General features: G+C 46.7%; 1 protein-coding gene across 7 annotated transcripts in view; it reads right to left on the bottom strand.

Annotated features, from left to right (window-relative positions):
• Positions 1 to 18,689: 18,689 nt before the first annotated feature.
• The window catches only part of MLLT10 (MLLT10 histone lysine methyltransferase DOT1L cofactor), a 229,503-nt gene continuing 222,696 nt past the window's right edge, over positions 18,690 to 25,496 (bottom strand). For 6 of the 7 annotated variants that reach the window (XM_039233039.1, XM_039233038.1, XM_039233044.1 and 3 more), the window contains 2 exons: positions 22,420 to 22,629; positions 18,690 to 19,430 (listed from right to left, as the gene is read on the bottom strand). In XM_039233039.1, coding sequence (XP_039088970.1) covers positions 19,386 to 19,430; positions 22,420 to 22,629 — 255 coding nt within the window. In that variant the 3' untranslated portion in view covers positions 18,690 to 19,385. Of the gene's footprint in view, positions 19,431 to 22,419; positions 22,630 to 25,496 lie in introns of those variants that run through there. The other variant, XM_039233042.1, reaches the window with a different exon arrangement.

A 25,496-nucleotide genomic window follows, 5' to 3' on the forward strand; every position in this document is an offset into this window, starting at 1 on the left:
CTCAACTAGAAAAGTAGGAAACCGTGGCGGCTGCTACCCAGGTCTGTGTAAAACCCTGACTTCGGGGCCCGCAGGCCGACGGCGGGGAGCATTCTCTATCTCACCATCCAGGCTTCCTGTTCCCATCATTCCAAGTGGCTGCTGGTGCGTGAGCAGAGCTGACGGCCCCTCTCGTCCCGCGGTTCCTCGCCCCGGGGTGGGGGGGTCCCCGCTCACTGGGTGCACCCGCAGGAGTCTGGGACCCTTGCAAAATCTCCTATTTGTGAATTTTTCGGGGGAAAGAGTCCACACGTGTCACTGGGTGCCCCAAGGCTCTCTCGCCCGAAAAAGCCTCTTTCCAGGCCGCACTGCCGTATTTACCCTGATGCAGCCAAGGGGGGGGGGGGGGGCAGGACTTGGCCCCTGACGGCCCCTGACAGCCCACGACGCTCGGGCCCGGCCCTGCTGCTCACGAACCGGGGCCTGCGACCGCCGCTCCGCCTGTGCTCCGGGCTCTTCCGCTCACAACGTGCGGACGTGAGCGCGGCCGTGCGCGGCCTCCCGTGAGGGAAAGGCCCTCGGACCAGCGGCCCCGCCTCGTCCTGCGGCCACGGCTCCGGAAAGGGCGGAGTCCGAGAGGCCGAAGACCCGCGTCAGATCCGCGGATCAGGCGCAGCGAGCGAGGAGTGGGAACCGAGCCGTGAGAAGGGTCTTGACTTTGGGGTTTGGAGGGAGGCAGGGGAGCCCCCCGCAGGGGGCGGGGTGGAGACCCGGCCTGAGGAGCCGGATTCTGTTTGATTCTTTGAGGTCCGCACGCTCCCTGAGACCCCAGCGGAGAACAAGCAGCAGAGACAGTCCGTTTCTGTTGGCTTCGGAAAGCACTGGCCGTGGACACATCCTGTGCGGACGCGCCGTCACCAGCCCTGCTCGGCCAGGGGCCGCGAGCAGGCTCTAGCGATTCAGGTTTCCCTTCTCCACGGGGGCAGAGGTCCCCCAGCTACAGTTCTTTAAACCATGATAGCACCCCTTTTTTAAAGTGTATTTATTTTGAGAGACGGGGAGGCCCAGAGACGGAGATTCCCAAGCAGGGTCCGTGCTGTCGGCACAGAGTCCGAGGCGGGGCTCAAACCCACAAACTGCAAGATCATGACCCGAGCCAAAAACCAGAGGAGTCTGACGCCTGACCAACTGAGCCCCCCAGTTGCCCCCAATGGCACCCGTTTTTAAAGGCCACACACATGTTCTCGGATTTCTCCCCACAGATCCCGACGGGCGGACCGGGTTCACCCCTCGCGGGCAGCAGGTGCCCAGGAGGCGGGAGCCAAGCGCGCTTCTGTGGAATTTGCACCGAACCACCTAGAAGGCCGGCCGGGCCCCCCGCGGACATCCCGACCCTTTCTGACAGAGACACTGCAGCCAGTCGGGCTACTCCGCCGCGGGGTTGTGTTTTCAAATTCCCTGCCTAGTTTTAGAGTGACACCATAATAAGCTTTCCACCGCCCACGTCTCGGGATAACCCCAAAAAAAGCCTCTTACCTTGGCTTTTCTTGTCGGGTACCGGCCCTACCCCCCAAACCATGTCCGCCTACCCCTTTGAAGCCAGAGACCCTCTAACCTGCCAGCTAGTTCATTCCCACTTGTGCCTGCAGAGAATTTGTTGTAGTTGTTTTAGCATTTAGATTCCCCCCCCAGGATCTAAAGGGCACAGTTTAAATTCTGATATTTTGTACACATGGTCCAAGTGGCCCAGGACACTCCCAGTTTACACGGGTCTCAATACGCCCATTTTGGACAGTGCATAACATGGTCACGGGTCCATATGTGATTGCTGACAGATGGCTGGTCCTAAAGACCCTGAGAATTCTGAATTCCTCTGAAGAGGACAGACAGCTAGGAGACCTCAGCATGCACTTGGTGTTTGCCTTTGCCTTGGAAAGCCCCAAGGGTGTGTTGATCCTGACCCCTAGTTTGACCCAAGGCACCCCACCCCAGGGAAACTGAGGCACGGGATACACCTGAGTCAGAGCCCAGCCTGACCAGGGGCTCCTGCAACTGGCTTTTGTGGTCCTAGTGCCTTTGAGAGAGACCCAGGGTAGTGTCCGGAGGCTGAGGGGCAGGGAGGCCTCAGGATGGGACCAAGCGACCACAGTGGCTTAGAGGAGTCAATATTAGTCATTGGTGAAAACCGATTTTGACATCCCATCCTAAATTTTATTTTAAAATATTATTTTTAATGTTTATTTTTGAGAGAGAGACAGAGTGCTGGGGGGGTGTGGATTAGAGAGAGAGGGAGACACAATCGGAAGCAGGCCCCGGGCTCCCAGCTGTCAGCACAGAGCCTGAAGTGGGGGCTCGAACCAGATCTTGACCCAAGCCAACAACTGACTGAGCCACCCAGGCGCCGCCCTGGCCCCCCCACCGCCTCCCCCCCAGCCCCCGTCCTAAATTTTAAAGTTCCTTCCCACCAAATGGTCCTAAAACAAAGCCAGCTTTCCAAGTAACAGGCTGAAAATAAGCGCCTTGTCTCGGGCAGCAGTGTCCCGTGTAAACTCACTTGCTCTCTGCACACAGGGTGCTCTGGGCGGGGTCAGTGTGGCCCCGGACCCCAGGAGGCCCTGTTACAGACTGTAAAGGTGGTGGTGGGTGGTGGCATGGGGCTGTCACGCAAACACGGGGAGGTGGCTTTCTTTTCAGCCATTTGCGGCAGTAAAGGGCCCCGGCTTCCCCTGCGGGGGTCGCATACAGCCCCACCTGTAGCTCGGGGTCACCGCGGGGCTGGCCTGGAAGCCACCCCACTGTCTTGGCAACAGTCCCAGGCTCCTGTTTGAGCAAACGACTTGGCCCTCGGCCTCGGACTGTATTCACTGGGGAGGTAAATTAACACGCTGTAAAACTGAGCGGTCACAAGGATTTTCCTCTGGTGGGAAGAAAAGAACAGCTTCATGCAGAACAGAAAGGGAAATCACTCCATCAACGTGATTCCCAGGCGGAGACTCCTGGTGTCTGAAAGAGCAGTGATCCTAGAGCAAGCTGAGCCCCAGGGCAGGGCCCGCCCCCCCGCACCTTGCACTTGCACTAGTCCTGGATCGAAGCCCATTCGACAGGGTTCTGACATCCAGCTCCCCGCCTTGCACCCTCTGACCCCGCACACAGCCGTTTCCCTCCCGCCTTCCCGACCTGTAGCGAACGAGCCAGGCGTGTGGGGGTCCCCAGGGCGGTGTCTCCTGAATGACTACACGAGTTGAACTCAGTCAAGACCATCTTCATCACTACAGGTTAAGAAGAATCCTAAGTTCTAAGTTTCACAACATGAAACTGACCAAGATTTGAGTGGCCGCGAGTGGCCATTCTCTTACGTGTTAGGTCTCGAGTTCTAAAGGAAAATGAACGGTTGGTTAGGCTTTGTTTTCCATCATTGTCCAAAAAAAAAATTTTTTTTTAAGAACTGCCAAATTTGAGATAATATTGAATTGTTTATTCCAAATTACCTTGGCTCCGATCTGTTTCCCAAAGGAAAATGTTCCTGAAACGAAGAGTAAATGGCTCTAGACATCAGACCGCAGCTTGTCTCCCTTCTAAGAGGCGCAGCTTAAGAAACGCCTACTGGAGGGGCCCCGGGTGGCTCAGTCGGTTGGGCAGCCAGCTTTGGCGCAGGTCATGGTCTCTCAGGTTCGTGAGTTTGATCCCTGCCTCAGGCTCTATGCTGACAGCCAGGAGCCTGGAGCTGCTTCTGATTCTGTCTCTCTCTCTCTCTCTCTCTCTCTCTCTGCTCCTCCCTTCCACATGCTTAGTGTCTCTCTCTCAAAAAATGAATACATATTTTTTAAAAATCTTTTTAAATGCCTACTGGAGGGGCACCTGGGTGGCCCAGTCAGTTAAGCAGCCGACTCTTGGTTTTAGCTCAGGTCATGGTCTCCCGGTTTGTGAGTTTGAGCCCCACATGACAGCCAGGAACTGGCTTGAGATTCTCTCTCCCCACCTCTCTCTGCCCCTCCCCTGCTCACTCTCTCTTTCTTGCAAAATAATGTTAAAAATTAAAAAAAAAAATGCCTCCTGGAAATCTTCTCTTGGGCTATAATCAGATCTATCCTGTCATGCGAAAACTGGAATTTAAGAATTAATTAGATGTGGACATCTTTGCCTTGGGTGGTCTCACCAGGAGGGGGGTGATTCTGGCCAGGGGTGGGACAGGAAGGCAGGCCCTGGGAGCTACTGGTGACAGTGAACCCAAACTGGTTTTAGTCTCCAAACCATCAGGCTCCCCATCCTCCACCTGCTCGGCACCCAAGAAACCTGTCCTTGTTTCCGGCAAGCTGCAGGGGGCCTGGGGACCCACCACTTTCCTTAAGAGGAAGGCCTGGGGGTGGGCGAGGGCAGGGCCACAGGCCTTTGGCCCTGCCAAAGTGTGTGTCTCTGAGCCTATTTGGCATCATTTTCCTGGTCTTGGGTTGGACACAGATTCCAAAGGTCAAGCCAACAACGGAGCAGCAGTAACAGACAAAGAAGACTGTGCCGATGGAGGAGTGAGTGTAGGTCAGAAATCCAAAGAAAGTTTCAAGAACCTAAGAAGCAGCCAAGTAGCAGGGCAGGGATGGGGAGGGCGGGGGAGGGCCAGCCATGCCCCTGACGTCGCTGTCGCGCCCACTGCGAAGCCTGAGGTGGGCCAAGCCACACTCAGCCCTGCAGCANCTGCGTAGCTGGGAAACGGAAAAGGCAACACAAGTACTGATCTCTGAGCTTCGGTTGGAGGGAACAGTGCTTCTCCTCGGTGAGAGAGATGGGAGGGCACAGACCCAGGCCCGGCCAGGCCGAGGCAGGGCAGGGGTGGGGAGGGCGGGGGAGGGCCAGCCATGCCCCTGACGTCGCTGTCGCGCCCACTGCGAAGCCTGAGGTGGGCCAAGCCACACTCAGCCCTGCAGCAAAATGCAAAGGTTAGCATGTTTAGCATGTAAATCCCCCCCCCCCCCGATTTACAGCGGGGAGGGCAGGCCCACGGACAGGGGTGACCCTCCGCACGGCTTCAGTCAGGAGCACCGGAAGGAGGGAGTTCCCAGGAGAGGCCGGGAAGGGACAGGAGAGCAGCCTGATGGCCAGGGGCCCCCACAAGGGGGGGGGGCGGTCAGCAGGACCGACTCCGCCAGTGCCGGGTCCCCGGCTGCACGCAGCCCCCCCTCCCCCTCCCGAGACGTCCGCACCCGCCCCAGGGGCTCCCAGTTCACCGCTCCTGGCTCGAAGAGCCTGCTGGGGATCCCAACCCGGCGGTTTGTACAAAGTACACCGTGGTTTGTTCGAGAACCCTCCTCTTCGTTGGGGAGCGGCCAGGCTGCAGGAGACACCTGTCCGCGTTTGCTCCGGGAGAGACCAGGGGAACCAGAAAGACCGTTGCGGGGGGAGCGGCGGCGGTGCCAAAAATGTGAAATCTCCTAATTAATCCGTCTGCTTGCGAAGTGAGCCAAGTAAAAAAACACCAGATGCATCAATCAGAATTTAAGGGGAATCAAATTAACTCGATCAGCAAAAAAGTGAATTTCCTTTTCCCAACTTCACAAGGCACCATCAGAATCCGACCGTCCTGAGGGAGCTTCTTCAACAGGGGGTGCTTCACCCTTGGCGGGGCCATCACACCCCCCACGCACCCCCCCCCCGGGGGCTCCGGGTCATGTCACCTCTGCGCCTCACGCCACTGGAACTGCCCCGGGTCATGTCACCGCGGGCCTTGCCACCGTGGACCCAAGGGGCACTTGCAAGTGCGATCCCACAGCGGCCCCTTTGGCCCTGAGGACCCGGGCGCCGCGGGGCCTTTCGACAGCATGTAAATAAAGCGGGGTGCTCCAGGCCCCCCAGATTCCTGTGCAGGTGACCCGAGGGCTCTAGGGTTCCGGGGTCCCGACCTGCCCAGGGCGCGGGGGCCGCCGTCCCCCCGGAGGTCAGACCCGGTGGCCAAGTCGAGGGTCTCCCGGCCCCTCGCTCCTAAGAGCGGGGTTCAGCCCGCACCCCGCCCCCGCCCTCACTGAGAAACGAGACGAGCCCTGCGAATCTCTGGCCTTCCCTCCCCAGCTCCGGGTCCTGTCCCCCAGGCTGCAGCGTGGTGTGGCCCGGGTGCCGAGGGCCTTGTGTGCCGTGCTCGCTAGCTCGCGTGAGGCTGCGTCACACCCCGTTATCCCGCAGGGGATTCGGGGGGCAGCGGAGGAGCACCCTCTTTTCCGGGATGATGCTCAAGTGCTCCCTACCTTACTGGCCTCGGGGGTGGTGCCGGCTCACACGGTCCCCGCCCCAGCGCCTTCCCTGCCCGGGGCTGTGTGGACAGGGGCTGCGAGGGGGGGGGGGGGGCTGCATCTCCAGTGCCCCAGGCCTTCAGAAACCCGAAGTGTCAAGGGCTGTGGCCCAAACCTGGAAACAGAACTCCAGTCACTCGAAGCTGCTGGNCTCCAGTGCCCCAGGCCTTCAGAAACCCGAAGTGTCAAGGGCTGTGGCCCAAACCTGGAAACAGAACTCCAGTCACTCGAAGCTGCTGGGGGTGCGGGGGGGGGGGGTTGAGACCTCGCAGTGGCGACCGCGCCGCAGAGGTGAGCAGCTGGCGGGGGTTAGAGGGGCTGCTGCCTCCGCGCTTCTGGAAAAGGGACATTGGCCCTTCTGACTTGCGCCTCCCCTCCCCCTCCTCAACACGTGATCTGCCCCGTGTGACCTTGTGACCGAGGGCTCCAGAGCTTCTGCACGGACCCACAGCACCTTCCTGGCTTGTGTTCTGGGCCCACTCAGTCGCGTCTGAAAAGCTCACAGCCCGCTCTGTCTCCCGTGGCGCTGCGCCGTCCTCCGACAGCCGGCCTCTCTGTCCTCCTTGTCCCCTCGCCCCCTCGTCCCCTCCCCTAAGTCCCAGGGGCTGCTTCCCTTGAAATCAAGGAAATCAAGGGAGCTCCTGCTTCGACACCCACCGTGGTAAATTCGCGCGCCACCCCCTTCCCGCCTGCGCGGGTAAATAGATCCCCAGATGGTGTCAAGGGAAGGCCTCGGCCAAAAGCAGTGGCTTCCCTTTTGAAGATTTGCTAATTATAATGAGGGTTTCGAGCTGTGGGCCCAAGAAACCGGTCATCAGAAAATACTCTTTCTAGAAGAGTCCGTGCTCACATAAAGATGATGCACTGACATTTGTTGAACAGGACCTGGCAGGTCAGGACTTGGGAAAACTGCACATCTGACCCAGAAAATTACTGCGTTACAGCAGATACAAAATTGAGTTTCTGAAATGTTTCAAGTATTTGTTACTTTTTATCTAAGTGACAAAAGCAGGCCACAAAATTACCCATAGACTATGATTTGACTATATGGGAAGAGTACACATAAAAATAGATGGGAATATTGGCTATCCGCGTGCATTTTAATATAAAAATTGACAGAAGGATGTAATAAATAGGATGTTTATTTTCTTTTTCTAGTTTTCAAAGTTTTGGAAAAGTGGTCATGATAACTTCTGTAATTTAAAAAATACACTGGCCTCATCAAAATAAAAGCTTCTGCACAGCAAAGGAAATAATCAGCAAAACTACAAGGCAACCGATGGAATGGGAGCAGATATTTGCAAACGACACGTCAGAGAAAGGGTTAGTATCCAAAATCTAAAGAACTAATCAAACTCAACACCCGGAAAGCAGTGAGTCCAGTGAAGAAATGGGCAAAAGACATGAACAGACACTTCTCCAAAGAAGACGTCCACATGGCCAACCGACACATGAAAAAATGCTCCACATCACTCATCAACCAAAACCACAATGAGACACCACCTCACACCCGTCAGAATGGGTAACATGAACAACTCAGGCAACAACAGATGTTGACGAGGATGCGGAGAAAGGGGATCTTTGCACTGCGGGTGGGAATGCAAACTGGTGCAGCCACTCTGGAAAACAGTACGGAGAGTTCCTCAAAAAGTTAAAAATAGAGCTACCCTACGGCCCAGCAATTGTACTACTAGGTGTACAGGTGTGGTGTTTCAAAGGGGCACATGCACCCCAATGTTTATAGCAGCGCTATCGATAATAGCCGAAGTATGGGAAGAGCCCAAATGTTCACTGACCGATGAGTGGCTAAAGAAGAAGTGGTGTGTATACACACACACACAATGGAGCATTACGTGGTAATCAAGAAGAATGAAATCTTGCCGTTTGCAACTACATGGATGGAACAGAAGGGTGCTGTGCTAAGTGAAATTTGTCAGAGAAAGACAAATACATGACTTCACTCATATGAGGAACTTAAGGTACAAAACAGGTGAACATAAGGGAAGGGAAGCAAAAAGAATATAAAAGCAGGGAGAGAGATAAAACATAAGAGACTTTTAAATAGGGAGAACGGACAGAGGGTTACTGGAGGGGTTGGGAGAGGGGGGATGGGCTAAATGGGTGAGGGGCGTTAAGCCATCTATTCCTGAAATCATTGTTGCACCATATGCTAACTTGGATGTAAATTTAAAAAATAAATAAATAAAAATACATTGGGGCACCTGGCTGGCTTCAGTCAGAAGAGCATGCGGGCTCTTGATCTCCAGAGTCATGAGTTCAAGCCCCATGGTCGGGTGTAGAGATTAAATATTTTTAAAAATATATGTTAATAAAAAAATATATATTGTTAATGCTAGTACCTAACAGTGTTACACGCACCCTGGGGTGGGGGGGGGATTTTCACACTTGGACCCCACAGCTCGTCTGCTCCCCAGCTCGAGGCTTGGGACGCCGAGCAGGATGGAAGCAGAGGGGGAGGGGCGCGCGCCTCACACAGACCTGCGGAACCTGCGCTGTGGCCAAATCACCATCCAAGGAAACTTCGTTCCGCCGTAACATGCACTGTAGTTACAGGGCTGTAAACACTCGGGGATCTATGAAGGAGGGGTTTCTCTTGGTGCCAATAACAAGGTGAGGAAAGGGACTAGAAGGGACTAGAAAGCTGGCATGGGTTTTTAACAAGGTAAAACTATTTAAAAATATGAGAGCTTACAAATGTTTACAAAAGTTCACGACGACTTCATCTTGAAAGGCCGTGCTTCATTGCTACGAAAAGATGGGGCCACCAATGTAGGTTTCATTTTTAGTAAATAAAACTGAGGCTCACAGTCCTGTTCTCCTCTCGAGAGTTCTAAAATCCAAAGCAAAGGCCCATCCCCTGCTTTTAAAAACGGAGTCACATGTCACTGGGAGGCACCTTTTGCCTACAATTCCAGGGGCCTTTTCTGTCTCCTTCAGAGAGAATCCGCTCATAGCGGCGTCCCATCTTTGCCTGCTTGACAGGGAGCTTAACACAAGTTGGCAACTTGTTTTTCTTGGCATTCATTCCAGTGCTTGCTCTTGACCCTTGACACCGATCACACACCCACAGGACTTACGCACAGAAGTCCAGACAGAGCCCGCTGATGGAAAGCCATGTCCCGCAGAGCACCCTCATCCAAGGGTCAAGTGCTGCCGAGAAGGGGGTCATGGGGGGCGGGGCAGGACGCAGCAGCTCCTCAGAAACTTCTCAGAGCAGAGAATCAGCAACACCAGGGAACCACAGAGCAGCTACCCAGAAAACGAGGTGTACTTCCCGGTGGAGGTGATGAAGCCACCCAGGGCCTCCAGTGAGTTAGAAACCTACGAAAGCCAGCGCAGTTACACCAACATGCTGCTATTCAGATGAACAGCCAAGGTGAGAACGTGCGTGGCCAAGTGCTGTTGGGTTCAGAGTTGATTCTTGGAGAGCGAGTCACCTGTCACGTTAGAGGAGGGACCTTCCCTAGCCCTTTGGGAGATAAGCTCTCCAGAATCAGAGATCTTCCACGTGTATAAGGAAAGTCTCTCCAGGAACCTAAACCTAGCTCTTTAGTAAAGTGAAAAGCCTAGAACCAGTTTTCCTTGTTTACTCAAATCTGAATGACTAGGAGCAAATTACACAGACCCCCGTATTCTGCTTCAGTTGAGTCTGGGGTGAAGTCTGAGCGTTTGCAAAGCCCCACAGGTGACTCTGATGGAAAGCAGGACCCAAGAGCCATTAAGTACACTTAAATTTGTTTCGCATAACGTTACCAAGTATGAATGCTACTTTATTAATAAGCTACAATTAATGATCTCATCTGGAGTTGATTTTCCCTTTATTTCCACTGTAATTATTTTCCTCTTCTTTGCATGCAAGACAGCAGTTTTCAGAGTGCACTCTCCCTGATTAGCTAAGCTTTGAACACAAGGTCCGTTCGCTCCGCAGGGTTTCCCACGCTGTGTCAAGGTTACTCATGAGCAAACTTTAGGGAACTGCAAGACGAACTTGTACCGGTACTCGGTACTCTAAAGCACAGGCAAAAACTACCGGAATAATCGGGGACTTGAGGCACCCACACTCTTCAGGGCCTTCATTCTACCCAAACAAGAAAGGCAGGGAGTGAGGTCACCAAGCTGGTGACATAGGTCATTTCTAACTTCACTCCCCCCTCACAAAACAACTCACAATTACTCTAGAATAAGACACCATTCAGAGACGCCTAGAATGAGGCTGAAATACCCTCAGAGACTGAAGAGTCTACATCGAAGGTAGGAGAAGGCATCAACCCCTTGCACCCCCACTCTCCTGCCCAGCACAGCTCGGCCCTGAGGTCGCCCCTAAGCCCCCCCACCCCATTGAGTCACTTCATGGAAACACCTACTGCGGAGGTATCTGTGCGGCTCAACCACCAGGAGAGAGAAGCGGGGAGGGACTGGCGACTCCCAGCGCCTGGATATTTTTTTTTTTTTTTTTATTTCTGAGAGAGAGATAGAGAGAGAGACAGTGTGAGCAGGGGAGGGTCAGAGAGAGAGGGAGTCACAGACTGAAACAGGCTCCAGGCCCTGAGCTGGCAGTCAGCACAGAGCCCGACGCGGGGCTCGTACCCACGAACCGCGAGATCATGACCCAAGCGAAAGTCGGATGCTTAACCGACTAAGCCACCCAGGCGCCCCATGGATCTTGACAGACGGAGCTCCTACCTGCAGCGCTGAACAGTCGGAGCCGCATCTCTGCATCTCTGCTCGGCTGGCCGCGGACACTGTGACGCGAACCTCGGTGGGGGGCTGGTCTGCCCACACTCAGGCAGGGGGACCTAAGTACACCTCCAGCCCTGCTGAGTGCAGCTCCCAGTCTCTCCTGACCCGACAGACTGGGAACACGGGGAAGACCAACCGGAGCCCAGGCCGGAGAGCTCATTCATAGGCCCCGCCCACGGCTAATTACAGCTCCCAGTCACCTGACCAGAGAGCCTGGAAGCTGTGCAGCCAGGAAAAGCTCGAACAGGGAGGCCCACAGGCAGAGCTCATCATCCGCAGGGCGGAGTGGGGAGCGAATGGCTTTGAGGCAAGACCACAAAGAGCCTTCCTAGGCTTGAAGTCCGTCCCCCGACTCCGCCCTGGCAGGGGAGCTCATTCTTAGCCTCACCTGGGGCTGAGAGGCGCTCCTGGCCCTTCTCAACTGTTGGGAACACCTGGGAGGGGGGCTGGGACCCGCACTCCCGTCCTGCCTGGCAGGAGAGCTAACCCACCGTAGCTCCACGCCTGGCTGGCAGGCCTGGAAAGCTGCGGCGCACAGCAAGCCTGCGTTCAGCCGGAGAACGTGGGCCAGGAGGTGGCTTACGTCAGTACCAGGAGCCCTGCTGGCCTTGGAGCCCGGTCTCCCACTCTACGCAGGAGGGAAACTCCTCCGTGGCGCTGCCCGTCGCTGAATCCAGCCTGCACACTGCCCAGCCAGGGAGCCTCAGCGCGGCTCACAGGAAGTTGTGCGGCCCATCCTTCCTTCCGCTGTGGCCCCTGAATAGAGGGCACAGCCTGTGGTTTCCCCACCTGCTGAGCAAATCCAGAAGCCCTGTCTGGCCAGAGAAGCCAGTGCCTAATCTCGCCTGATCAGGATCCCCAGTGAGCCATGCAGCCTGTGGGGTCCATTAGGGCAGGGCAGCTACCTCAGAGCCGCACCTACTGCTGAGCACAGCACCCAGTCCTGTCTAGGAAGCCTGACCAAAGAACCCCGTGGAGCCCATCGTACAGCATCCACCTCCCCCAACCCTCACTCTTAAGGCAGTGGCCTCACTCAAAAATGGCCCTGCCCAGTATCAGGGCCCACAGCTGGACGTTCCCAGCAGGCATGTTCAGAAATCCAGAGTAAGCTGACTGATGAATGGTTTCTGCCTAAGCAAACCCACAAAACCCGGAAAAGGACACTACTTGCTCATATGCATAGATACCAGTGTAAGGAATGAAGGATCACAAAACTCTCCACCAAAGTACACTAATAAAACTTTAATAACTGACCCTAAAAATAGGGATCTATGATCTGTCAAAGAATTCAGAATAATACTCAAACTTTCGTCAACTGTAACAAAGACAGACACCAAAGGAAATTAAGAAAACCATGCATTACAAAGTGAAAAGTTCAACAAAGAAACAAGCTATTAAAAAGCAACATCAACACAAATCCTAGAGCTTAAAAATACGATGACTGAAAAACTCAATGGAGAACTTCAAAAGCAGACTTAACTAAGCAGAAGACAGTTATCAGTGACCCAGAAGACAGGACATACAAAATTATTCAGTCAGAGAAACAAAGAGAGTAAAGAACGCCTATGGGATTTACGGAGCGCAATCAAAAGAAGTAATAATCACATTATGAGAATTCTGGAAGGAGACGAGAAAGAGAAAAGGACAGAAAGTATATTTAAAGCAGTAATGGTAACAACTGAAACCTCCCAGATCTGGGGAGAGAAATGGACATCCAGATCTGTGAGGCCCAAAGGACCCCAAATCAGCTGAACGTGAATCAGGCTACCTCAAAACACATTACAATTAAAGTGTGAGAACTCAAACACAATTCTGAAAGCAATAAAAGAGTGCAGTTACACACACATAAACCCCCTAAGACTCTAGACAGATTTCTCAAAGGAAATGTTTCAGGCCAGGGGAGACTAGGATGACATAGTAAAATATTAAAGTAACTGTCAACCAAGATCTACATTCGGTGAAGTTGTCCTTCAGAAATGGAAAGATAAAGACTCTCCAGAACAAAAAACTGAGGAAGTTCATCATCACTTCTAAGACCTGCCTCACAACAAATACTCAAGTGAGTTCTCTAAGTGGAAGTAAAAGGACACTAATTAACATCATAGAGGTATTAAAAGGTAGTATAAAGCTCGCTGGTAATGGTAAACATATAATCAAAGATTCTGGAATATGGTAATTGTGGTGTAGAATTCACTTACAACTGCAGTTGAAAAGTTAGACAAAACAGTAAGAGTAACCATGACTACAATAATCTTATTACTGAATACAGAATACAAAACAATATATAAACTATAATACCAATAACCTAAAATGGTTTAAACATAAATGAATTAAATTCTACAAAGTAAGTAGGATGGCTGAATGGACTAAAAAGAAGTTACAACTACATGCCGTTTACAAAAGACTCACTTCAGCCTTGGAGATATACTTACATTATCAGACAAAACAGACCTTAAAAATGGTAAAGAGAAACAAAGGAGGTCATTAAATAGTGACAAAGGGGTCAATCCATCAAGTAGATAAAACTGCAAATATTTATGCACCCAACATCAGACAACCTAAACATACAAAGCAAAAGCTAAAAGCTAACAGAGCTAAAAGGAGAAATAAACAGCAGTATCATAATAATTGGGGACTTTAATATCCCACCCTCAAGTCAACATGGAGAGACATTTCAGACAGAATCAGTAAGGAAAACAGCAGATTTGGACAACACAAGAGAACAAACGGACCTAACAGACGTATAAAGAAATTTATGACAACAGCAGCCTACACCTTCTTCTCAAGCAAACACGGAACATTTTCTAGGACACAAAATATGTCGAGCCATGAAACAAGTCTTAGCAAATTCAAGAAGACATCGTAACAAGTATCTTTTCCAAACACGATGGTATGAAACTAGAAAATAATCGGAAAGAAACCGGAAAACACGCAAATAAATGGAAATTATACAATGCCTTCCTGAACAGCCAGTGGTTCTAAAGAGAAATTAAAGAGAAAATGAAAGCAGCTTGAAATAAAAATGGAAACAAAACATACCAAAACTTATAGGAGGTAGCTAGCAAAAGCAGTCCTAAGAGGGAAGTTCATAGCAATAAACACCTACATTAGGAAACAAAAAACCTCAAATAAACAACCTAACTCTATACCTCAAGGAACTAGAAAAAGAAGAACAAACTAAGGCCAAAGTGAGAAGGAAAGAAATAATAAAGAGCAAGAAATAAATGAAATAGAGAAGAGGAAAGTAACAGAAAAATTAACAAAACCAGAAGTGTGTTCTTTGAAAAGATAAGCAAAATTGACAAACTTTTAGCTAGACTAAGGAGAAAAGAGAGAAGACCCAATCCAATAAAACTATAAAGGAAAAAGAAGACCTTATTAGAGCTGACATCACAGAAATACAAAGGATCATAGGAACCTACTATGAGCCAACAAACTTGACAACCTAGAAGAAACCAAGAAATTCTTAGAAACATAAAGCCCACCAACACTGAATCAGGAAGAAATAAAAAACCTGAACAGCCCAATTACTGGTAAGATTGACTCAGTAATCAAAAGTCTCTCAGCAAAGAAAATCTCAGGGCCAGATGGCTTCACTGGTGAATTCTACCAAATATTTAAAGAATTAACAACAATCCTTCTCAGACTATTCCCAAAAAAAATAAAAAAGGAAGGAATGCCCCCAACTCATTTTATGAGTCTAGCATTACCCATTTAATACCAAAACGAGAAAGAACACTACAAGAAAACAAAACTACAAGCCAATATCCCTGATAAAGATAGATGCAAAAATTCTCAGTATGATACTAGCAAACCTAATTCAGCAGCACACTAGCAAGATCATTCACCATGATTAAGTGGGATTTACACCTAGGATGCTTCTACACACATCAATATGATACATTAATACAAGAAAAAAAAGTCATATCACCATCTCAATAGATGCAGAACAAGCAGTTGACAAAATTTAACATCCATTCGTGATAAAAACTCTTAATTCAGTATAAAAGAAATGTATCTAGGGGTGCCTGGATGGCTCAGCTGGTTGGGCATCTGATTTCAACTCAGGTCATGATTTCGCGGTTCATGAGTTCGAGCCCCGCATCAGGCTCTGTGCTGACAGCTCAGAGCCTGGAGCCTACTTTGGATTCTGTAACTCCCTCTCTCTCTGCCCTCCCCTGCTTGTGCTCTGTCTCTCTAAACTCTCGAAAGTAAAAAAAAAAAGTAAAATGAAAACAAAGAAATGTATCTCAACTTAATAAAGGCCATAAATGACAAGCCCACAGCTAAAATCATACTCAATAGCAACTTTTTTCTAAGATTAGGAACAGGACAAAGATGCCCACTCTCACCATTCCTATTCAACCTGGTATGGAAAATCCTAGACTCCACCAAAAACAGATCAATGAATTCAGTGAAGTTAAAGAATACAAAATTAACATAGAAAAACCAGTAGTATTTCTATACAGTAACAAATTATCCGAAAAAGAAATAAAGAGAATGATCCTATTTATAATAGCATCAAAAGCAAGAAGATGCTTAGGCATAAATTTAACAAAGGAAATAAAAGATCTCTAACCTGTAAACTACAGTGATGAAAGAAATTGGAAGTCACAAATAAATGGAAAGGTATCCCAAGTTCATGGATTGGAAGAATACTGTTAAAATGTCCTACTATCCAACCACCATATATAGATTCAATGTAATCCACATCAAGATTCCAATGGCATTTTTTAGAGAAGTAGGGAAAAAAAATTCTAAAACCTGTACTTTAACCACAAAGGACCCTGAACAGCCAAAGTAATCTTGACAAGGAACAAAGTGGGAAGCATCACACTTCCTGATTTCAAGCTACATTATTAAGCTATAGTTACCAAAACAATCTGACTAGGCTACAAACAGATACATAGACTAATGGAACAGAATCAAGAGCCTAGAAATAAATCTATACATGTATGGTCAACTAGTATTTCACAAAGGAGCCAAGAATACTCAAAGAAGAAAAGACAGTCTCTTCAGTAATGGTGCTTGAAAAGTGGACATTTACACGTAAAAGAGTAAAACTGAAAGCCTATCTTACATGACTCACTTGAAACTGAAATTACTCACTTCAAATTAACTTGAAATGAATTAAACACTTAAATGTAAGACTTGAAACTGTAAAATTCCTAGAAAAAAAACAGAGGGGGAAAAAACTCCTTGACACAGGTATTGGCAATCATTTGTGGGTCTTGGCAATGATTTTTTGGGTGTGAAACCCAAAGCACAAGCAACAAAATAAAAAAACAAATACGTGAGACTGTATCTAATTAAAAAGCTACTGCACAGCAAAAGAAACCATCAGCAAAATGAAAAGACCTATGAAATGGGAAAAAATATTTATTTGCAAACCACATACTAGATAAGGAATTAATATCCAAAATATATAAAGAAGTCGTACCACCCAACACACACACACACACACACACACACACACACACACACCCTCAAATAATCCAACCTAAAAAACAGGTAAAGGACTGAGACATTTTTCCAAAGAAGATACACATGGCCAACAGGTACATGAAAAAGTGCTCAACATCACTCATCAACAGGGAAATTCAAAACAAAACCATAACAAGATACTGCTTCACACCTGTTAGAATGGCCATTATTAAGACAAGAGGTAACAAATGCTGGTGAGGAAGCAGAGAACAGGAAACCCCCATGCACTGTTGGTAGGACTGTAAAATGGTTCAGCCACTGCGGAGGACAAAATGGAGGTTCCTCAGAAAGTTAAAAATGGAACTACCATATGATTCAGCATTCCTACCTTTGATAACATATCTGAGGGAAACAAAAACACTGTGTCAAAGAGCTTTCTGCACCTCCTGTTCATTGCAGCAGTAGTCACAAAAGCCAAGACATGGAAACAACCTAAGTGTCCACTGATAGACGAATGGATAAAGAGGTTGTGGTGTATATACACACACACTCTCTCTCTCTCTCTTTCCCTCCCTCCCTCCACACATGGTGTGTAGCGTGTATATTACATATGTATAACAAATAGTACTCAACCATAAAGAAGAAGGAAATCCTGCTGTTTGTAACTCACGGATGGAATTTGAGGGCATTATGCTAAGTGAAATAAGCCAGACACAGAGAGAGAAATACTGCATGACCTCAAACATGCAATCTACCATCTATTAAAAAAGAGACAGAGAGTGTCAGAGAGAGAGAGAGAGAGAGAGAGACACACACACACACACAAAGAAAACTAACTCATAAAGATCAGATTTGTTGTCACCAGAGGGAGGGGCTGGGATGAGACAATTGGATGAATGTGATCAAAAGGCAAAAATGTCCAATTTTTACGAAATCAATCAGTACTAGGGAGGTACTGTACAACACGATGACAGTTAACACTACTGTACGATAACGTGAAAGTTGTTAGAGAGTAAGTATAAATATTAAGAGTTCTCATCACAAGGACAAAACTTTTTCGTTCTCTTATTTTTCTATCTGCAGGAGATGACAGATGTTAATTTATTGTGGTGATCATGTCACAATACATAGAAGTGACGTTACTGTATACCTTGAGCTCACATAGTACTGTATGTCAATTATATCTTAATAAAACTGGGAAAAGGAATGGCACAGAGTTATAAACATTATTAAATTTTATTAACAAAAACTTTGTACATTTTCTTTAATACATGTGGAATTTTACATCTAGGTAAAATAACAACACATTCAAAATTTACCATTTGTACAAATTGTTACAGAATAACAACCAGTGGGTTAAATAAGTAAAATAAACCACACCGATTTTTTTAATTATCTACAAAAGATTTGACTTTCTTTAAAATTCCCCTGAACATATAAAAATAAATTAATTTTACTTTTCAATTAAATCTACCAATTAGAAATATTACAAATCAAAATATCAATGTTATCTTATGAATTTCTCACAATACAAAACAGATTCACAAAACCTTATTTACAGAAATGAGGTAAGAACTGTGCAATGTTTAACCAAGAGACATATTGCAGAATTAACATGTTCTTCCAGCTAAGTACACAGTGGAGGTCTAATTACAGCTGGGTCTTTTCCACTAATAATTCACACATTTGAGAACAGTGCAGTGATTACATCCCCAATCGTTTCATCCCTACTCCGCCGCACCGGCACCCCGGGGGTGTGGCTACCCCAAGTGTAAGGACTGTAAATACAGACTCCACCTGTTCCAGGAACTGCAGTTGTTTGGTTTGTCTGAAATCACTGTCAGTAAATGGGAAGTTGTTTAAATTAACAAGAGAAATCTTACCAAATCCACTCGTTTTTCTTGTGACTCATTAGTGGATAAACACCCAGGTAATAAGTTTCGCCTGAGCTATCTACAGTGGCATAGTAAAGGTTCCACTCAAGGCAGAAGCACGGGGAGGGCTGCTGTGCGACACCGACTGCTCCCACCACTCACAGGACTGACGACGCTGCAGGCCCGGCTGTCCAGAGCCGTTTCAACACAATGGAGGTACGAACAGGCACTTGATTCAGGCCAAACCCTACCAGCAGTTTCCAGAGTGGCCCCTCTTTCTGAAAGAAATCTTTCACTTTGAATTGATCTGGTTCCCCCAGCAGCCTTAGAACTCACATAACTCAAAATATGAGTAGTTAACTTTAAAATATGAGTAGGTCTTAGCACTTTAAAAAAAAAAAGTGTTTAGCAAAAGAAAATTACCTTTAGCAGAAGCAGACGTTACCATCCTAACTTGATTACCAAGATTGGCCAAATCCCATCATAAAGAAAATTTTTCTAACAAAGATTGCCAAGTCCCAGTTGATGACCTATTAATTTGCAATATTTAGCCAATAAAACTCCAATAGAAGAAATTGAACAGTTCCTTAAAATTTGTCTTAAGATCAGACTCACGGAGCAAGCATACTGTAAACCAAACCAAAGACTGTGTTTCATATTCCAACTTGTAAAACAAAATCAAAGTTTATAAATGGAACAAGTCTTTAGTTTTGCTGTTCATCTCTCCAACTTATAACAAAATGAGTTGTGCACCAACTATATTAAATTTCTCTTAGGTTGATAAATTCATTGCATGTAAATTATTTCATTGACAAAAGTTAGTTATTAAATTTTTTTTCAAAGTTCAAAAAAATCTGGGTTGAGGGATGGGGGATATGGGAATTCCATTTCAGTGCAACAAAGCAACAAGAAAATTAATCAAAGCCTTACAAGAATGTCCTTGTGGCAATTAATCCTTTGTTGTGCAGTTCATTTCTTGTCGCATTTCTTCATAGGTGTAGGAGGGCTGCAATGGCAGCCAGATGAAGTGCTAGAGCAGCAGGCGAGGCGATTTCTAGAGGTTTCTCAAGTGTCAACTTTTCTCTTGAGAGACGGGCCCAGTTTTATCACTAAGTCTCTGCAGTTAAACAAAACCAAAGGCATTAGCTAAATGAATTTGTGGCCCGCACTTGAGGTAACCTTTTCTCAAGCTGGAATTAAAACTGAGATAAAAATGGTGGTGCATGTGGTTATTCCATCTTTTTCTACAAGTTGGCATGACTACTTCTCAGCACAATATAAAGACATGAATTTACTGGTAAGCATTATCAGTTGCTTTATATTACCTTCAGCAGGATACAAAGAGAGAAGTGCCCGTCTGAAGGCCAGAACTCATAGAGAATGGATGTAAAAATCCCCCAAATTGGCTTTTTCCACAAAAGCAGTAATATGGCATTATAGAAAATGAACTAAGAAAGTCACAGGTTCTGACCCCCATGTCCTAGCTTCCCCTGAAGCTTTCAACAGTTTGAGTCCCCTTTTACTAATCTATACAAAAACTTTAAAGTCTTCAAAGACTGAAATCACATGTACTATTGTATCTAATGGAGACACCTAGCACATAGGAGCATACTCAGCAATATTATTTCCTGGGGCGCCTGGGTGGCTCAGTCAGTTAGGTGGCTGACTTCGGCTCAGGTCATGATCTCAGCTTTTGAGTTCGAGCTCCACGTCAGGCTCTGCGCGGACAGTTCAGAGCCTGGACCCTTCTTTGGATTCTGTGTCTCCCTCTCTCTCAAAGATAAACATTAAAATAAATTAAAAAATTAAGAGAAAAAATCTTATTTCCCAGCCTTGTTTTTCTCCCATTAGGTAATTAATACTGCTTATTCTCCTTATTTACTACTGTGGTTTTCCATTATGTGAAAACCAAAAGGCTTTCCATTACAACGTGCATTCCTGTACAACTCTGGAAAGGGTAGCTTGTGAATGAATCCAGGCACACTTCGTTTTGTTGTGCTTCACTTTATTGCACCCCCTCTCAAACTGAAGGTCTGTGGCAACCCTGGGTCAAGCAAGTCTATTGGTGCTATTTTTCCAACAACATTTGCTCAATTTGTATCTCTATGTCGCATTTTAGTAATTCTTGCAGTATTTCAAACTTTCTCATTATTATTATAATCGTTATGGGGACCTGTGATCGGTGATTACAACTAGCCGAAAGCTCAGATGATAGCACATTTCAGCAATAAAAAGCATTTCCTATTTAAGGTATGTACTTTGTTCTTTTAGATGTAATGCTACTGCACACTTAACAGACTACAGGATAGTGTAAAGGTAATTTCTATACGCCCTGGGAAGCAAAACAATTCATCTGACTCGCTTTGTTATTGATACAGAATTTGCTTTATTGCAGTGGTAATAGTGGGACCTGAACTCGCACTATCATCAGGGTACGTCTATAATTCGCTTTTTAACACAAGAAAAAACTGAGAAGGGAAAAATGGTCTAAGAAGTTCCCACATGAATACAGAATCGCTGAAATCTCCCACGTGCGCACCACTGGAGAGGTGCCTAGGCTTGTGTAACGCCAGTACTCACCATCAGGGAGTCAGAGAAACAGTGGGGCAAACAAAGGCACCGAAAAGTTGATGAAAACCAATAATCCTGTATTTTGAACCAACTCTTGTTAACTAAAAAAAACTAACATTTCTGAGAACTAACAGCACAGTAAACAGCAAGCTTTCAAAGTGATGGAAAAGAGCAAACATGGGGACTTTCCACACTGTTATCAGCCAAGTGTCCCACCTCATGGTTTTCCTTCTTCCTTCGCCTGACGTCCAGTCTCCATTCTCTATCCCAGTCTCTTTCCTCTAACACAGTTCTGCCCTGAACTCAAGTTTAGGGGAAACATTTACACTCCAGTAAAGTAGACCTAACTGAAGGGGAGAATTAATAGAAAGAAACAGCCTTAAAATATGTGCTACTCTATGGATGGCATACTGCTCCTGCATCCAGGTTTAATTTATCTTCATGTGTCCAGTGAAAGGGTAAGAAAGATGCTATCACTTAAATGAAATTAGGAAAATATTTAAATTCCATTACAAATGTGATTATGATTTACTTTCTTTTTAAAATTAATCTGGCAGAATAACTGGAGTGCCCTAAAATTTATATTTTAGTTTTATTATAAATGTAATTCAGTTTTAGGGGCGCCTGGGTGGCTTAGTCGGTTGAGCGTCCGACTTTCGCTTAGGTCATGATCTCGCGGTTTGTGGGTTCGAGCCCCGCGTCGGGCTCTGTGCTGACTGCCAGCTCAGAGCCTGGAGCCTGTTTCAGTCTGTCACTCCCTCTCTCTCTCTGACCCTCCCCTGCTCACACTGTCTTTCTCTCTCCTAAAAATAAAAAAAAATAAAAAAAAAACATTAAAATTAGAGTTTTAAAACAGGCTTAGGACTTACTCAAAGTGCTTTTATTTTTCCAGCTAGAACAGCTAAATAAATGATCCATCTAGTATATTTTATAAAGTAGATTGCATTGTTTATGAAATTTTCATATATTGTTCNAGCCTGTTTCAGTCTGTCACTCCCTCTCTCTCTCTGACCCTCCCCTGCTCACGCTGTCTCTCTCTCTCCTAGAAATAAATAAAACATTAAAAAATAATTAAAATACTTTAAAAAAAATAAAATAAAATAAATGTAATTCAGTTTTAGAAAGTACTGTAAAGCCAAATAAAAATATTCCAAAATTATCTAGACTGGCTTTATAATTATAGACTAATTAGACAGAGATTTTCAAAAAATTCCCAACTTTTATCTTTTGAATGGACTGTCCCATACCACTTACTATAACTGAAATACATTTTCATTTTCAAACTGCTAAATTATAAAACATCCTTCAAGCCATATGCACAAATTTAAACCAATATACTTAAGGGATATATGAATTGGCTTGGGTCCCTCATGTTTACACTACCCAGCTGCTGAAACAACTGGTTTTAAGATTAAATTATCAGGGGAATAATACATTTAAAAAAAAATAAGAGAGAAGAGCTAGAGACCGTCATCTCTGATTAATCAATCAAATTCTTTTTATTTCACTAGACATAAGAAAGCAAAGGTACTTACTGTTACTTTCTGACTTGCATTATCGCCGTGGATGGTGAGGAACGGGTTGGTGGTAGCGGGGTGCAGCGGCGGCGCCGGCGTGCCCGCGAGCAGGTTGTTAATCGGTATCTGTGCCGGCCCAGGCATCTGGAGCTGCTGCAGTTCAGGCTGGTGGTGCTGCTGGTGGTGGTGCTGTTGCATTAGCTGATACAGAAGGGCCTGATGCTGTTCCTTAGGTAAGAACACGTGTGAGAAGGTGAGTTCCCGGGCACAGAATTCAGCAGGCAGTAAAGCCTGACTTTTCTATTTTCTTCTATTTACTTTAGATAATATTAGATATTTAAATATAGGCCGCATTCAAACTACTAAGAAAGAAAACAAGTTATCTTATCCAGAAAAATACACTGCAATAGGTAATGACCATTTGTTATAAAATGTCTATTTTATTAATAAAATGGCTTATTTTCAAAAAGGGCAAACAAATAGAGGAGATCTCTATTTAAATTAGGTTATCCATGATAATGAAGGGCAGGCGGCAGCAGCAGAGAAGTCACAAGTTATCTGTACTGACTTTAGAATGTGGGCCATTCTTGTTCCCAATTCTGGGAACTTAAAGTCACTTTTAAAGTTCTCATTCATGTCAACAAAGAGTGCTTTCTTGGTGCAGTTTATGAGACTATTCTTTGCAACAAACATGTATTTCATTTCTTGAGTGTTTTACTATGTGCCAGCCAATGGTTTGAGACATATCAGTGGGGGGGGGGGGGGAAATCTCTGCCCTCTGTGGCTCAGCCGGTGGGGGGGGGGGAAAGAGAAACAAAAATGTTAGGGTGTGATTACTGGCAAGGATCAGGGTAAACAGGAGTGTAAGGCAGTACGGCAGGGTGAAGTCTGGAACAGACCGCTCAGGGCGGTTCTCACTTAGACAAGGACTTGGGAGGTGAGGAGGGGATCTGCTCGGAGGGGGAAGGGACGGGATTTCTAGGCCGATGGAGCAGCTGGTGCTACGGGACGATTGTGGGGGCATATCCAGTGTGATCGGGGACCAGCACAGAGCCCACGGGCACGCCGGAGACGAGTGAACAAGCAGGAGACGGAGGGAAACGTGGGCCTCACGGTGGTAGGCCGTGAACACTTGGGCTTTTGCTCAAAGTAACATGGGAAGCGAGAGGACAGTTTCGAGCTGCGGAGTGACGCAGTCCGACTTGGGACTTCTTGATGGACTCAATAGGAGGCATCAGACAAGCACGAAGGATGACTGCGAGGTTTTGGCTTGAGCAACCGCAAGTACGGTGCTGGCTCTGGCTAAGGCGGGCAGAACTACAGGTGGGGCAGGTGTGGAGCAGGTTCGCAGTGCAGACCTGGACACGCTATGCTTGAGATGTCCATCAAAATATCCAAATGGAGACCTCAAGCAAGCAGCTGGATACAGGAGTCTGAAATTCCAAAGAGGGGCCTGAGCTGAAGAGGGAACATCCACACATATGTAAAGCTGGAATGGAGGATAGCTTTTGAAGTTCTTTGACTGGAGGAGAAGATCACTGAAATTCTAGGATACTCTAAAAATGAGAGGCTGAGGTGAGGACAGGGCCCAGGAAAGGATGCTAAAAAGGAATGAACGGTTAGGTAGGGAGAACGCCAAGATAATGTGGTATCCGGAAGGTGAAGGAGGAGAGAGTGATCAACTCTGTCAAACGCTGTTGCTAGATCAAGTAGAAGAAGAATGACAACTGTCCAATGGACTTAGCAGCATGAAGGCCAACTGGGAGGACACAGCAAGCAGAAAAACTGGGCAGCAGTTGGTGGGGCAGGGGCGACTGGCCAAGCAAGAGTTTTTCTTAAAACGAGAGAAGTTAAGTATGCCTTAAAATAAGATGGGATGCCTGTCAATGAACCAATGTCATCCCACACCCGTGGCCGACAAAGAAAAGGCAGAGTTTAAACCACTTCAGTTCTTGTGGCCTCTGAGCAGCGGTATGCTACAACCTCCTTGTGAACCATGTTCTAGAGACGAGACTATTATCATCTTGATTAATAGGAAGAACCCCCAGTAAATGGAACTTTAGTACTTCACATTAAAATGAGAAAGAGATAAGAAAATAAGACCACATTTTAGTGTAACCATTATAGAAGAATTTATATATGATCTCTCTTTATACTACTGTAAGAACAGTTAACAGTGAAACTGATGATCCAGAATCAAAACAAATATTTACAATATATTTTTGATTAAAGCAAAAGAATGGGTAGATACATTTTATTTTCAAAGATTTTATTTATTTTTTACAAGATTAAAAAAAATTTTAAGTTTATTTAAAGAGACAGAATGCATGTGCAACTAGGGGAGGGGCAGAGAGCAAGAGGGAGAGAATCCCAAACAGGCGCTGCGCTGTCAGCATAGAATCCAATGTGGGGCTCAAACCCACGAACCTTGAGATCATGATCTGAGCTGAATTCGGACGCTTAACTGACTGAACGGCCCAGGCGCCCCACTATTTTCTTTTTAAGCAGACTTCACGCTCAGCACGTAGCCCAAGGCGAGGCTTGAACTCACAAATCCAAGATCAAGACCTGAGCTGAGATCAAGAGTCTGACGATTAACTGACTGAGCCACCCAGGGACCTCCCCCTCTCCACCCCCACAGTAGATACATTTTGGAAAGAAGTTCTAAACAAAGGCTGAAATTCTGAGTTAATAAATAGTGCCTTGTTCAGGCAGTCCAACTCAATGAAGTACACTAGGGAAATAGAGTTGGACAGAGTCACTGACCACATCTAACCCTGTCTCGCTTTAAGTTTATCAGCACACAGAGCCAGGGTGTCTTGCATGTGAGCCACACACTTCCAGTCTGTTTTTTTTCTTTCTTTTTAAAGATTTCATTTTTAAGTAAATCTCTACACCCAACACAGGGCTCGAAATTACAACCTCAAGATCAATAGTCATATGCTCTACCAACTGAGCCAGCCAGGCACCCCCCCACACACACTTCCAGTCTTAGTCAGTTCTTCCTCCTCTCTTCTTCAAGATACCTATTCCACGTCTTCTCTCTCCTCTAACCACCAATACTCTTTATCTCCCTCAGCTGATACCTTTACTTC

The sequence above is a fragment of the Hyaena hyaena genome, unplaced genomic scaffold (assembly GCF_003009895.1).
Source record: "Hyaena hyaena isolate Hyena2069 unplaced genomic scaffold, ASM300989v1 scaffold_72, whole genome shotgun sequence".
NCBI classification, from domain to species: domain Eukaryota; kingdom Metazoa; phylum Chordata; class Mammalia; order Carnivora; family Hyaenidae; genus Hyaena; species Hyaena hyaena.